This window comes from Pipra filicauda, unplaced genomic scaffold, assembly GCF_003945595.2.
Source record: "Pipra filicauda isolate LSUMZ 115617 unplaced genomic scaffold, ASM394559v2 scaffold447_size767260_pilon, whole genome shotgun sequence".
Classification (NCBI taxonomy): domain Eukaryota; kingdom Metazoa; phylum Chordata; class Aves; order Passeriformes; family Pipridae; genus Pipra; species Pipra filicauda.
Window position 1 is genome coordinate 226,339 of NW_024104584.1, and position 15,061 is coordinate 241,399.

At 38.4% G+C, this 15,061-nt stretch overlaps 2 protein-coding genes across 4 annotated transcripts in view; one reads left to right on the forward strand and one right to left on the reverse strand.

The window, feature by feature from the left end:
• MTREX (Mtr4 exosome RNA helicase) overlaps positions 1-10,862 on the forward strand; it is a 46,187-nt gene extending 35,325 nt beyond the window's left edge. Inside the window, exons 19-27 of the mRNA XM_027716332.2 lie at positions 805-933; positions 1,898-2,008; positions 2,324-2,512; positions 3,656-3,819; positions 5,000-5,105; positions 6,294-6,350; positions 6,751-6,913; positions 10,143-10,247; positions 10,616-10,862. Of these exons, the coding sequence (XP_027572133.1) occupies positions 805-933; positions 1,898-2,008; positions 2,324-2,512; positions 3,656-3,819; positions 5,000-5,105; positions 6,294-6,350; positions 6,751-6,913; positions 10,143-10,247; positions 10,616-10,668 (1,077 nt within the window). The 3' untranslated portion in view covers positions 10,669-10,862. The remainder of the gene's footprint in view (positions 1-804; positions 934-1,897; positions 2,009-2,323; positions 2,513-3,655; positions 3,820-4,999; positions 5,106-6,293; positions 6,351-6,750; positions 6,914-10,142; positions 10,248-10,615) is intronic.
• The window catches only part of PLPP1 (phospholipid phosphatase 1), a 57,710-nt gene continuing 53,232 nt past the window's right edge, over positions 10,584-15,061 (reverse strand). For all 3 annotated transcript variants that reach the window (XR_003539840.2, XM_027716333.2, XM_039385883.1), the window contains 2 exons: positions 13,173-13,349; positions 10,584-11,191 (listed from right to left, as the gene is read on the reverse strand). Coding sequence is in view for 2 of the 3 variants with exons in the window: in XM_027716333.2 (XP_027572134.1) it covers positions 11,066-11,191; positions 13,173-13,349 (303 nt within the window). In the remaining variant the exon portion in view is untranslated. The remainder of the gene's footprint in view (positions 11,192-13,172; positions 13,350-15,061) is intronic.

The following is a 15,061-nucleotide window of genomic DNA, read 5'->3' on the forward strand; positions in this document are numbered from 1 at the left end:
ACAGTAGACAGAATAATTTGTATCAAGCAGAGGTGCTTGCTATATATTGTACATTATAGTACGCTGCAAATTAACTGTTTGCTTTGGAATTCATAAAAACCCAAATATTTTTGAGTGAGAAATTTTATTTCCACTATATTGTGCTAGCAGTATGCTAGTGATATTGTTGTGCTGTTTACAGTCCACATTGTCATCTCATCCCTGATTCTAGACATCAAATTTTTGTCTGTAAACAGTTATTGATACTAAAATTTGAGATGCTGGAATTCTGTCTCCCCTTTCAGATTATTATAATCCTTGTTTATTTATAACGTTTACTATATAAACATATTTTTAGTGCTGTACCATGGTCATTGACTTTTCAGTGAGTCTGATGTTACTAATCTGGGATTCTGAATTCGTTACCTGTGCTGTAATTGTTTCTTTATTTTTTCATACAAAATTCACTGCTAGCATGATGCAAATATGCAAAAATGTTTCAAAACATGTTGGCTTACTTTGAAAGAGCTACATCTGGAAGAAAGGCAGGAACACCTAAAGCTGCAAGCAGACTTTAGGCTACACTGGTGGGGGAGGATGGAGAGGGGTAATTTTTCAAGTGTGTTTTTCAGTGGGAGGAATCTTTCAACCAGTACTAATTCAGTAGTTTTTAGAATATACTGCAACACTGAGCTGGTACTCTGTAAAGAAACATAGCTCATTTCATACTGTTAATGTTGAATAAATCATTTATTTTCCTTCCATTCTCTCTGATTTTTGAAAATAGCTGTTATAGTCCTGTTTTTTTTCCTGTACCCTCAACAGCCAAATTCTGGTGAATTGGACCCATTGTATGTAGTTGAAGTGCTCCTACACTGTAGCAAAGACAGTTTGAAAAATTCTGCTACTGAGGCTGCAAAGCCAGCCAGACCTGATGAGAAAGGAGAGATGCAGGTTGGTTATACATGTTTATTCTCAATAGTTCCTTATAAACTTTCTCAAGTATTGTATTTCCAAAACATTTGCAGACTGTGGTAAAAGAGGGGCTGATGCATTAAGGAAGAGAACTAACTCTGCCTTCTTAATAAATTATTAAATTTTTAGCAGTGCTGTTTGACAGATACTTTTTTTAATCAGTATCTTGTCCTTGGGAACAGAATTCCTTTTTTATTTCTTAGAATCATAGAATCATTAAGGTTGGAAAAGAGCTCCAAGATCGTGAAGTCTTAACTTTTGACCAAACACTCCCTTGTCAACTAGACGATGAGCACTAAGTGCCACATCCAGTCATTTCTTGAACACTTCCAGGGACGGTGACTCCACCAGCTTCCTGGACAGCTTTCCAAGACTGTCTCATTCTAAAATTAAATTGAAATATTTATTGAAAGTATTTGCATTGTTTAAAATTTTCGATTTGAAACCCTGTATCAAGACAGTTACAATTCTCAGATCAGAGACAGTTGTTTAATTTGTCCAACTTATTTTTCTCAGAAAGTCCATTTAAACCTTGAGATACAGTATTGATTCTTCGTGATGTTATCACAGTTTTGCTACTTAGCAATATATATTTTCTGGTTTGATGTTCTCTATTAGCATTCTTAGTTAAGTGTATGACAATAATTTGTCTGGTTTGACTTATAAAGGTGTTCCAGCAGATAAGACACAAGGTAATAGAAAAGCTGTTGTTTTCATGTGTAGCTTCTCTCCAGATTTAACTGTATTTAGAATTTTTCAGTTTGGACAAACTTACTTTTCTTCTTTATGAATGCTTTATCTCATTCCTGCTTCCTGATATTCCTTTACCCACTGCTGTGTCCTATACTCAGTTTTCCTTTTCCTTTGAAACAGTTTTGCTATGGACCAATAATAAGAAGTATGTTTTTTACTAATTTGTCAGTTACTACACTGTCTTTGATAGGTTGTTCCTGTTTTGGTGCATCTTATCTCAGCTATCAGCAGTGTCCGACTTTACATTCCGAAAGACCTGAGGCCTGTTGATAACAGGCAAAGCGTGTTAAAGTCTATACAGGTAAGCTCCAGCAGGCTGTGTAAGCAGTCTGCTCTGATGTACTTTTGGACCCAAGACAACTTGTTGTAAAGAATTTTGTATAAAGCTTCTGTCAAATCTTCAGCCTTATTTTTTAAAGGGATGGGAAGCCACAATGTACATCAGTTGTTTCTCCTTGTTGAGACATTTTAAAATGACTTTGAAAACTGCTGAAACATCACATAACAAACATGACAGCCTTCTATGTCCCTATAATTATGCCAGCTAATTTGTAAAATGTGGTTTATTTTACTCTTGCTAATCTTACAAGAAAAAAATCTTCTTTCCTCCTTTTAGGAAGTACAGAAGCGATTTCCTGATGGAGTACCGTTACTAGACCCCATTGATGACATGGGCATCAAAGACCAAGGGTTGAAAAAAGTAATCCAAAAAGTAGAGGCGTTTGAGCATAGGATGTATTCACATCCTCTTCACAATGATCCCAACTTGGAAACCGTATATAAACTCTGTGAAAAAAAAGCACAGGTAAAGAGACAAACCAAAACAGAGTATGTTTATTTAGCTGCAGACTGAGAGAGAGAGGATAATGGTTCTCTTCTTGCTTGCTTTGCTTTTTATTTGCAAAGCCCAAATAACCTTTTTTTTTTTTAAATGAATAAGCCCAAATAAACCCTTTTGAATACAGTAAAATTACTGAATCTCAGTAACAAACTGGCTGAGTTGGTGTTGTGTCCTTGATTGATACAGATGGGAAGTACATCTGGAAAGAAAACTCTGAAGAAGTCATTGGGCATTAGAAGGTTACAGGGGATCACCAGAGTGTCTTTTGCTGAATAGGCATAGCACAATACAGTGTAGGAAAAGTCTTTATAGATAATTTTTGATACATAGGTAATTTTAACTTAAAATTTGTAGTATACTTGTGCAAAGGTAGGTCAAATTGATGGGGCTTATTAGCTGGGGGAGTGTACCACAGAAATCATTGTGCTGCCCCTTCCTGATCTGACTCCCATCCTGGAAGCAATGCACTTACTTATTTTGTATAGAGTTGTACCCTGCTAGACTGAAACTGGTTGTGCACAAAACCAGCTCTCCTGTTTCTGTGCTGCTCCAGAAAATAGGTTCTCCAGGGGTTGCTTCACAGGAGCGAGGTAGTTCTGGTATGGGCAGCACAAAGTTACATGTGCTGGAAGTTACCTGATGAACTGAGCAGCCTTCTGCAAAGGGTGTCTGCTGTGAGGATCTGGACAGTGACTGTGATGAACTGCCAGACACTGGAGAAACTCAAAAGTGCAGAAAATAATGCCTTTGGGTTACATTTCATTGAATAGTTAGTTAGCTGAGACTTAGTACAGATCTCAGAAGATGAGTGCTCATTTCTCAATGAAAGATTGCTTCCATGTCCTTTTGGTTTGGGCTTGCTTGGGTTGTTTCCCATGCTGGGTAAATAGCTTGACTTCCCAAGCTTGCCAGAGTTTCCTATGGATAAATGGACCTGATTTTTTTAGATTATTAGTATTATTTAATTTCTTCTAAACCTTCTTCTTAGTAGAGTTAGGCAAGTCAATGTCAACTAATATGTTCGTATACAATTGTTCTGACACCTTGTTTTTAAAACAGTTGCATCTGTTAAACCAACCACTAATCCCTGTCCTTCTGCCCCCCTAGATTGCTATGGATATTAAAGTAGCAAAGCGAGAACTGAAGAAAGCCAGAACTGTCCTACAAATGGATGAACTCAAATGCCGCAAGCGTGTTTTGAGAAGACTGGGGTTTGCCACCTCTTCAGATGTTATTGAGATGAAAGGACGGGTCGCTTGTGAAATCAGCAGGTAAGTGGTGTCTGTGCAAAGTATTTATTGTCAGGAATACACACTTCACTGTCCTTGTTGAAATCAGTACTTTATGTTTATATTTTGAAGTTCTGAGACCATCATAAGAAAGATTCTTCAGAGACTGTGATTTGTGTAACAAAGGGAATATACTGATTAAGGCAGTTAAAGTAAAGGTAGCAACTCAAAGACAAAATACAATAGATTTTAAAATTAAAATGTGGACACGAAAGTGCCAAAACAGTGGCTATTTTGAACCTGGCTTGGGCAATAGCCTGTGTTTTCTTTTAATGTTGTACGTTATATGAGAGGATGGTCTTGATGCCTGTGGTTGAAGCTCAACCAGGACTGTTGTTACAGAGTCACTCACAAACAAGAGCATAACAATGATTGTCAGCAATTATCAAGTTGCTGACAGGTTTGGAATATATCTTAATTGTTTCCACAGGCCTGATGGAACAGTTCTGTGAAGTGGTGCATTTTACTCTAATACATTTAGCAGGTACCTATATATTGAAAGATAGGGAAGCTCATGAATTGGACTTTAATATTTTACCGTATAATTCAGATTTTGGTAGAATTATGTATTTTTAAAAGTCACAGTGACTGCTGTACTCCTTATCTTACAGGTGAGTTTGAAAGATGCTTCCTATATTTGTTCAATATCTAATAACTTTTTCCCCTGCAAAATTTGATAGCAAGTGAGGAAGCTGAATCAGAATTTTATCAAATTCCTGCCTGTATGAAACTGTTTGAGTTACACAACTCTTTGTAAAAGTCTGCTTTGTTCCACCCCCATCCTATGCATTTGTCTGATAATCTCTAAAAACAAAGGTTTCGTCTTAACAACTATTCAGTATTTTATCCAAATAAGTATGTGTTTGGATTTTGTACCCACATCATGCACTTTCTTTTATGATTCATAATTAAGTCTTTATTTTTCAAGTAAATTGAAGCCAGTTTGTTCCTTTTTTCAGTATCATGGAAATATCCAGTTGAATCTTTTATGAGCAACAGTGGTACGAGTTTTAGTCCTTTTAAATTGCCTAACACTGTGGTTCTTTTCAATCTTTTGATATCCTGTCTGAAAAAAACTGACTAAAGCAACTGTTAATACTAACTTACATGAACTGTCAGCAGAGATAAGTCTTTCCTCTAAGCTTCCTTGTCTTTATTTTAGTGCTGATGAACTACTCCTGACAGAAATGATGTTCAATGGTCTCTTCAATGACTTATCTGCAGAACAGGCAACTGCACTACTCAGCTGTTTCGTATTTCAAGAGAATGTGAGTTACTTCTTCAGTTCAAGAATTCTAGACATTCCTGTGTTCCAACAGTATTGTTCATAACTCAGTTCCAGGAATCGGTCATAACAGTTTCAGCCATTGCAAATTTTTTGTCCCTTCCTAAGGTGTTTGATGTGAACTTCACAAAAGCATTGCAGCTTCAGTGCTAAAGTATCTTTCCTCATGAGTGACATGCCAAAGGTTGTGTAAAATGGCAGTCCTTCTCATGAATGAAGCAGCATGAATAGATTCTGAGCATACATGCTGATATTTATGTATGTATACAAACATGCTGATATTTATGTATGTATACAAACATGCCTCCATATAATTTAAAATGTAGAAATGCTTATTTCAAAAAGAAACACTCGGGGTGAGGCAGTCTTTAATTCTGAGACATGTCCACGTTATGTTATTTGGACAGTACCCTTGACCTATTGATGGAAATGGCAGTACACATGGAATTGATACTGAAAAAAGCTGTTAAAAACAGACCATATGTTCTTAAAAGCAAAAACATGGGCATTTGATACCAGACGTCATTGTTTTCCCATCTACAAGCTGTATAGGTTAGCATCATCAGGGAAATATAGTAAACTTCCATGTGAAACATTTTTGCCAATAACTAGCAAGATGTATCACTCAATTTGATTCTAAATATAGAAAAAACAGCAGCAGATGCTAATGAATTACATTTGTTAGTAGAAGGGACTAGTAGAAGGTAAGCCGTTGTTAATTAGAATATTGTGTTTCACTCAACCCTAGTACTTGAGTTTAAACAGCAAGGGCATAAAAATGTTGCTGTATTTTCAACAGCCATATTTTCATACATTGCCACTTACGTTTAAGTTAAGAAAAGCTTTAATAGTCAAAAGCAGTAAATGGCAGTTCATTTGGCAGTCCAAAACGATGGTACAGCTAAATAGAGGGAATTTTGGAAGTATCCAGAAAGTAGGTACTTTTTTCATAGTGGCAGCATACTGTACAGAAATATTTAGTTTTCTGCTTTAGTTTGAGGAAAAAGTATTTGGGGAATTCAGTAATTTTAGTGTTTGATAATACATTTGAGAAGTTTTTTGAATAATTTAGGATGCCAGTATCACACCCTGAACTTCTGTTTTTGCATTTAATTTGGTGTAGAGTAAATATACAGGAGCACATGAACCTATTTAACATTTTCTTTTTCAGTCCAGTGAAATGCCAAAGTTGACAGAGCAGCTGGCAGGACCACTTCGGCAAATGCAGGTAATTAGAAATCTGTCTGTGCTCAGGGTTAACATGAGCAAAATTTATGAATAATGTATAATAAGTGCACAGTAAAGACCTGATCTTGGATCATCAGTGAATTTGGCTGGCACTGCATGTGATTTTGCAGTGTGTAATAATGGGTTATATTGTTTGCAAGAAATCTGTGCAAATTTAGAACATGCCTTTAAAACTTTTATAAGCTTGCTTACTGCACTGTAAATTGTTAGTGCAGGCAGGCTTAATGTAAACAGTGGTTTACTTTCTGATTCTGAGTAATTTCACACTAGAAAGGAAACCTCATCCTGTATGTAGTACCTAATAATGTACAAGTCTTTCTATCAGTTAAACACTTACTCTGTTTAAATATATTATAAATTTAAAATATTTTATTTTAAAGGAGTGTGCAAAAAGGATTGCCAAGGTGTCAGCAGAAGCAAAACTGGAAATTGATGAAGAAAATTACTTAAATTCTTTCAGACCCAACCTAATGGATGTTGTGCATACATGGGCAAATGGAGCTAACTTTGCTCACATCTGCAGAATGACTGATGTCTTTGAAGGTAGGTTAATCAATTGTTCTTTAGAAGATGGATGTGAGATGATAATTCCACAACATGGAATGGTAATTCTGAAAACCCTTATAAAAAACTCAGATGTATGCAGGTATTGGCATGGCTAAAATGAAGTGGGAAAAAAATTATTGACTTTATATATTAATTTCTAGTTACACTGTTGATAATTTAGAATCTAAGAAGATTTTTAAAAGAGATATCTCTGTATTTTAAAAACTTTCTGTGAAACTAAGAAATTCTAAGCATTAAGACAAAAGTTAATGTTTACTTTTTCTAGTTAAAGGGAAAATACCATATTCCTAATGCTTGTCATGAAGAAGTACATCTCTTGTGCTTGCTCTCATTACGGTTAAATGTTTTATTTACCTGGTAACCAGCTGACAGTTCCTCCTGCTGACTTAATCATGACAGAAGAAAGAAGTGGTAATAAAGTCTCTGTTTTAGATGGTTCATCACAGCACTGCAATGCAGATAGTTGTAAAGCCCAGATATAAACTGTCATATGGGTTAATTTAGTTCCTAAAACTGGAGTATAAGAAATCACCCCTTGAGGAAGAAGACTTTGTTTGCATTATTTTGAAAGTATGATGACTTAAAGCCCAGATACTTTTTAAAAGATACCTTCGCACCCCTGAAGGTCAAACCACAATAAAAAACCTAATTTCATCTTCTACCAGCTGTGTTGAAAGTTGTGAAGAACAGTAGGATGCCTTACAAGTCTGTGTGCAATGACTGACACTTGAAAATTCTTTTGATTTTTGAAGTTGTTACTGTCACCGCTGCCCTGCCTCTCTCAAATGCTGTTTTCTTGTTTGCAAATGGGAGCCCTTAAAACAAGGGAATTCACGCACGTAATTGATGCATGTAATCCAATGCATAGACCCAGGAACTTTCTAAAGTATGTTGCCTGGGTGCAACAGGAGTCCTGACAGTCTTTGATTCAGCAGATTCCTCCTATTGCAATGAGTATCTGAGCCTTCCATCTGCTGCAGAGGCACCCTGAGTAGGTGGAACACAAAAGCAGCAGTAGCTGGTCTATATTTTTACATTGACACTTGACTGTTCAGAATACATTGGGCAGTAACATTTTCCATTTACCATATATGTACTAAGGCTAGTTGGTCAGCTTTGTCCTAGTCCATAGTGCCAGCTCCCTCAAAATTAGACCTTAATGGCCTGTTTTGAGGTCACCTTTTTGGCAAGGGTCGATGCATGATTTTTTCCCTTAGTTTTCAATAGGCTGGTTTTCTGTGCATTGTCCAAAAGGAAGGAAAGCACTTCGGGCATCCACTGTTGGTTATGCTTACTTTAAATGCAGTGTGGTATTCCTAAATTCCAGGGTAGTTTGCCCTGGTTAGCCAAGTGATGACAGTGATTTCCAAATCAGAATACAAAAGAAGCCCAAGTGCTCCAAGAGCAAGTGTGCTTGCCACACACTGGAGCAGTGTTGACTTGCTAATGAAAATGCATTGTCATTAAGCTGAAATGTGTGTGTTGGGAATAAATAAAAAAGAGAGAAACTTTTTAAAGCTGTCGGGAAGAATGCAAAACTGGATTGTGCTTTGGGTGGGTTTTTTCATCTCATGTCACTGCAGTAGGTTTTACAGATTGCTGTCCTTACACAAACTTCTTACTGTAGAAACTGATATGACCTACTGAGGCCACATAAATGTTTTTTAGAAGAGAGATGTTATTTTACTTTTCATGATTTCTCTTTCCCAAGAGCTTTGTAGAATGTTCTTTTCATATAGATAGTTTTACTCCAGATATTATGCCTTGTCTAGAGGTAGTATTTCACTGAACCATAGAAAGGTCATATAGTCCAAACCCCCTTCAATGAGCATCTTTCACTAGATCTGGTTGCTCAGAGCCCCATCCAACCCGATCTTAAATGTTTCCAGGGATAGGACATCCACTAGCTCTTTGTGCAGCCTGTTCCTGTGTTCCACCAGCCACATACTAAAAGATTTTTTTTCCATGTATGTAGTCTGAATGAACACTCTCTCAGTTTAAAACCATTACCTCTTGCCCCTATCATTGAAGGCTTTACTAAAAAGTCAGTCCCCATTTTCTTATCAGTCCTTGTAAGTACTGAAGGGCCCACAATAAGGTCTTGCCACAGCCTTGCCTTCTCAAGGCTAAACAACCACAACTCTTTGAGCCTGTCCTCAGAGGAGAGGGGCTCCATCTCTGATCATTTCTTTGTCCTCCTCTGACCTGTTGAACAGGTCAAGGTCCTTGTTGCACTGAGGATCCCAGAGCTGGATGCAGCACTCCAGGTGGGGTCTTACCAGAGCAGAGGGGCAGGATCACCTCCCTCTCCCTGCTGCCATGCTGCTTTTGATGCAGCCCAGGACACATTTGGCTTTCTTGGCTGCAGGTGCACATTGCTGGGTCATGTCCAGCCTCACATCCACCAGCAACCCCAAGTCCTTCTCAGCAGGGCTGCTTCTTGGTCCAGTCATCCCATGTTTACCGTATGACAGTTATTTTGCCTACAGTAATTTTGACTGTAGATATGAGATGCTGCTAGAGGAAATGACCAAACAGGATACTGTTTGCTTGTGGCCAGAAGAGCACAAGTGTTTAAGGTCTTTGTGAAACTCATAGCAGTGACTTAGGCTGAGCTGCAAGGAAAGTTCCAAGAGGAGATGGATGCTTAAAAAAATCACAGTGGGTGTTGGGTTGTACACAGAGCTTGTGTACATTACTGTAATCATGCAATTGAGTGATAGAGTGGTCCGTGGACTCAAGTGGCACAGCAGTAGTAAGGTAGATCACTTACTCTTTACTGTCCCTCAACTAAAGAACTAAGGTTTATTAAAAAAAAAACCCCAAACCAGAAACAGATCTGTGGTGGTTCTTGAAGCAGCAATTTTTTGAATCCCCTAATCCCCTATGGTTTTTGAGGGAAGTTTTAAGAAGTACTTGAAAGAAAAATCCACTAGGAATTACTTAACAGCCCACAAAGTCCTATGACTAGATAGAGACTGTGAGGCATTTCCTTGAAACTTTCAAATGCTTGTCCGTCTGCTATCTTCAGAGAGAAATTTACTGTGTAAACAGAACCCAAGTTTAAGACATATGGCTGTTCTTCCCCTTTGCTTCTAGATAAATTGAACAGGGTTGAAGAAGGAATCATTACTTTGGTCCTGAATTACTCAGTGATATGATATGGCACAAAGTGATACAAGGTTTTCCCCCACTCTTTATGCAGGTAGCATAATCCGTTGCATGAGACGGCTGGAAGAACTGCTTCGGCAGATGTGCCAGGCTGCAAAAGCCATTGGGAACACAGAACTGGAAAACAAGTTTGCAGAGGGTATGTATTTGACTTTCACAGTCTACAAAGTAATACTATAAAGCACATAAAAGTGCCAGAGGGGGCGGGCTACACAGGTAGTGATGCCTAGAAGTGAATGATTTGGTAATGTAAACTTCTGGTGTTGACTTCAGGGTAAATGGGATCACTGCTCTTGGTTATCTTTCCAGATTGTAACATCTGTGTTACAGATGTTACAAAGTTTGACTTAAAGAGGTAGATAATGACAGTTTAACTAAGTTTGTGACTGAAAATGAATGTACAAGGGCTTCCATTTAATACCTGTAACATGCTTGTAACTGTACTGAAAATAGTGATTTTGTCAGTTAAGACTGATGAATATTAACACGCTTTTCCATTTTTAATAGGGATTACAAAAATCAAAAGAGATATTGTGTTTGCTGCAAGCCTTTACCTGTAAAAGATGTCTTCCAGAAACAGTACTGTATCACATATAGGATGGAACAAGTTCATCAGCATCACATTACTTCCATGTCAAGTAATTTCTTTTAATGGTGTGTACTTAAACCAGAGTTGTTTCAACAAGGCATATACAAACAGCAGTGTATGTAATATAACTTGTTACTGTTTTTCAATAAAAATTTACAATTGGAATAGCTTTTTTCTTTTAAGTGAGAGCTATAACCAACAGAAATTTTAAGTTTAGATATACAATAACCGTGGCAGATGTTACTATATACAGGTAAAGTGAGCATCCAAGAGCAGCAGCAGTCCCTTAAAGGCATTTACTTATATTACATAGTTAAACTTGTGAAGTTGTTTTCTTTCAGAGCAAGACAGGTGATGTGGGTCATTCTTCATGGTTGATGATTGCTGCCAAAATGATTTCCATTTGTTGGGGTCTCATGTAGGGTTGTATGGGAGTCTTCTTTTGGTTGAAATGTACATCCTCTCACTTTGAAGAAGTCAGACACATACACAACCTAAGGGAACAAATTAGTGTTACATCCCTGCAGTTGTAAGTCTTTGAAACAACAGTTTTTGCAGAAGATAAATTCCATGATCAAGACTAATAAAAAGCTTAATCAGTGTAAAACATTAGAAAATGATTAGGAAGTCTTGTGTGAAATTCTGACATCTGTTCTTTCATTAGTTTTTTTTATCCCTCCATTTTACCCTCCCACTGACCACTTAGGTCAACTGATGGTTTAAGCCAAATTCAAGGCCTGTGCTAACCAACTGCTGAGTGCCTTACAGGCACTGCTTCATTACAGCAGCCATACTTTGAACAGCTCTAAATGAAGGAGCAAGGTGTGCTTGCTGAGGGCCCACATTGCAAGTATGGGTAAATTTTTTCTGTAATTTATACAATACAGGAAAGCTTGTGCTTTAGCTGAGGAACAGGGTTCAGTAGTTAGTATCTGCTATTCTCTGGGGTGTCACTCGCACTTGAATTTCTTTAAAGCCAGTTAAACCAAGCTTCGCTTCCTCTCCTTGGCAGTGCTCACAGCTTCTCCCTCCTCCATACCTGTCCCTCACCCCTAAGTCCAGCACCTGTAAGGACAACTCTAGCTACATAGAGTCCTTTCCTGCATTCCTTTGAACATTGCACCTCACTTCTTTCACAGCTGGCAGACATCTCCCCGACTATGAGACAGGTGCCTTGATCCAGTTCTGCACCTTGCTGCTCACTTCACCAAGGCACACTAGTATATGTTCTGGGTTCGGTGCTGCATGGAGTGTAATAAATGAGGTGCCTTCTTTCATGACACCTTCCCTTCCTACCTCACCTCTTCCCCTCCCACTGCAACCCTGAGAACTGCAGAACATCATTTATGGCAGAAGAAAGTCTCCTGCACTGGCAGCTGGCTCATGACCCACCAAACTGCTTTAGCCACTGACCAGGTGAGTTTCAGCTTCCACTTAATGCTGGATTAGCTCAATTCAATTTAGCAGTCCAGTTGCAGTTGCTGCCACAGCATGCTCTTGCCTCAGCTCAGTTTCTGGAGAGGAACTCTTCAGTTCTTCCAGGTAAGAGTTTGGGGAGGGGAGGATTGGTGGTGTTATGTATTTTTGAAAACAATTTCCTCACCTTTTAACTGTTCACTGTAATGCTACCTTCTGTTGTTTCTTGTATACCAAGAACCTCTAAGATACCTTCTGAACCATCCAACCTCCTTCACTAAACTTGTTTTCCTAATAAAAGTGCCCTCAGCACTTCAATCCCTGATGTTTCTTACTGCTTGCACTCCTTTTCTTAGAAAATAAGATTTTTGTACAAAAACAAGGGGTAGGGTTTCCCAGAGCTGTTTCAAGATTTGTTTTGATTATTGATTGCAACAAGTAAACAAAGCTTTGTCTTGAAATGAACCATACCCTTCTTGAGAAGGGTATGGACTTTAGAAAGCTGACAAAGTATTTATCTTGGAGGTGGTTCTTCCCAGCTGAGCCTCAGTTCTTGGTAACCGAATCCTTCAGTATGACCTCAGTTAGCTCCCATCTCTGAACTGTAAGTCTCTGTCTCTTCCCACAGATGAATCAGCCATGGCACCCTGGTGACAGTCAGTACAACCTTTTTTTCTCCCCATTTACCTTGTAAACAGTCTTCTGCTATTGTACTTGAGATTTGGAATTTTGCTAGAAGCAGAAAGCATAATTTATATATAGAGGCCCACGTGGTTTTACAGTTGACCGTTTCCATCTTGGTTATTTAGAAAGCTCTTGAGCAGGGACCATTTCATGTTGTCCGACAGCTAAAACTGCCACTTTTTCACTGGGCCAGAGCCTGCCTCACTCCCCACAGTACTACTGCTACACCAAGTTCATGGAGTTGTTTCCCCACGTCAGCAACTTTTGAAGCATTAGAAATACAGGTCTGCTTTCCTCTGAACACAGCCTGCAGTTCTAAGGTGCTGTTCATAAAAGCAGTATTCACACATGCACAGCCCTCAGGATATTACTCACAATAAGCACAGCTACCACTGCTCCCTGGATGAGTCCTGTTAAAACATCACTCCAGTGATGCTTGTAGTCAGAAACACGTGAGAGACCCACGTAGATAGATGCAGCAATGAGACCAAATTGTATAGTAGGACGTACAAGTCTTGCCCAGTCCCCTTTCATTCTGGCCTGAAGGTAAAGCTGAAAGAAAAAGAAAAATAGTTATGAAATGCAATAAACACAGAGGCAGTAAAACTGCGTTGAGTCTGATTGAAGAACTGAGTCAAAATTTGCATTGAGAGACCTCATAATATCCAGCTATTCCAGGTGCTTTACTCTCACAAGGATGTAAGGCAGAGTTTGATAGTGTTGGGTTTTGTGTTCTGTATAAGACTATATAACACCATCATGTAGATACTTGCTCTATTTGTCCCAGTGTAACAAATGAGTATTTACAGGATAAAGGCCCTGGTAATACGAGAGGCACTTTAAGGCTTTAAAAGAATCCAGTAGAAGTCAAACCAATATTTTTCTCCTCTATGAACAACAGGAAAGCCTTGCAAAAAAAGAAAAGTTTACATATACTATGCATAGAGCTGACTTTAAAGTTGAAAACTTTAAAGTTAAAAATTATTCTCAATTCCAGTCACCTTTCCAATCACCTTCCAGTCATCTTTTTTAGCCCAATATTCCAGCTATAGCCAAGTATCAGAACTAACTTGATATAATGATTCATAGCATCTAGGATCACATTCCTCAGTTGTCACTGGTGTATATCACTGAGCTCTGTCTGCTCCTCACCCTTTTTAGCTGCATATTAGCCATGCTGCCACTCTGGTAAACAAATGGATATGAGCAGTTCCCATGCTTTTTCCCTTCCCTCAGCTCTACTTTTGTTGTGTGTATCTATGCTTTTGATGATATCTATGACCCTTCCTTTCCTTCTCTGGTCTGTCTAGGATCTGTCTAGGTCTGTCAAGCTTTATAGCTGAGGAGGATCTTCTCCAAATCCACTCTGTAAACATCATCGAATTTATTCTGGAACTTGGTCCTATCACCAAAAAAAAAAGCACCATAGTTACTGTATTTACTGAGAAGAACAATACAGTTTGAAGTTACATTTAACATTTCGAGTATATCTTTTCAGAGCCATCTAGGAACTTCGGGGCAACTGACAGTTAAGCTGAGAAACCGTAGTAGTTAACTAACACACAGGCATTGGGCACTGAGCAGCACAACAAACTTCAGTAAAATTCTCCACTGCCAACTTCAAAAGCAATGGCTGAGTTTTGAGAAGCATTACATTTACAATGTAAATACAGGCACAGAGCATGCACTGTAAATGCAAAGGTGCTACTTTCCAAAGGTAAACACTTGGGGAATGTTTCTCTGAGTAACTTACATCATAATTTTGGCATGCTGACATTTTCAGTTATAAATGGAGCATCAAAAACATCAACCCTGTCCATAACCAGTTTTCTTTAATAGCAAGGTCAGGGTAAAATCAAAAACTCAAGAAGCAACAGCTAAGCCTGAACTGAAAAATTATTTTCCCCCTTCAAAACGGTGGGCACTGCACATTTCTGTGGGCCTCAAATTCACCACTAGGGAAAATACAAGTTAGCCACTTGAAAAATTATCTGTCACACAGTTCTTTTAACAAAAGCTGTTTTAATGGACTTACAATAATATTACTTCTGGATTTACCAATAGCAGACCAGAGCACTACCCAAGAGACAAATGAACCAGAGGTGGGCCCGAGGAGCACATGCTGGTAGCCTAAAGAGTTGGCTGATGATTTTATACTGGCTGTTCTTTCATCTTTCCCTATTCTCACTAAATTCTGCTGAAGGTAGCTAAAAATACCTTGCTGCAATGAAGTTCTTTCCATGGAAGCATTTTTAGTAATTGGC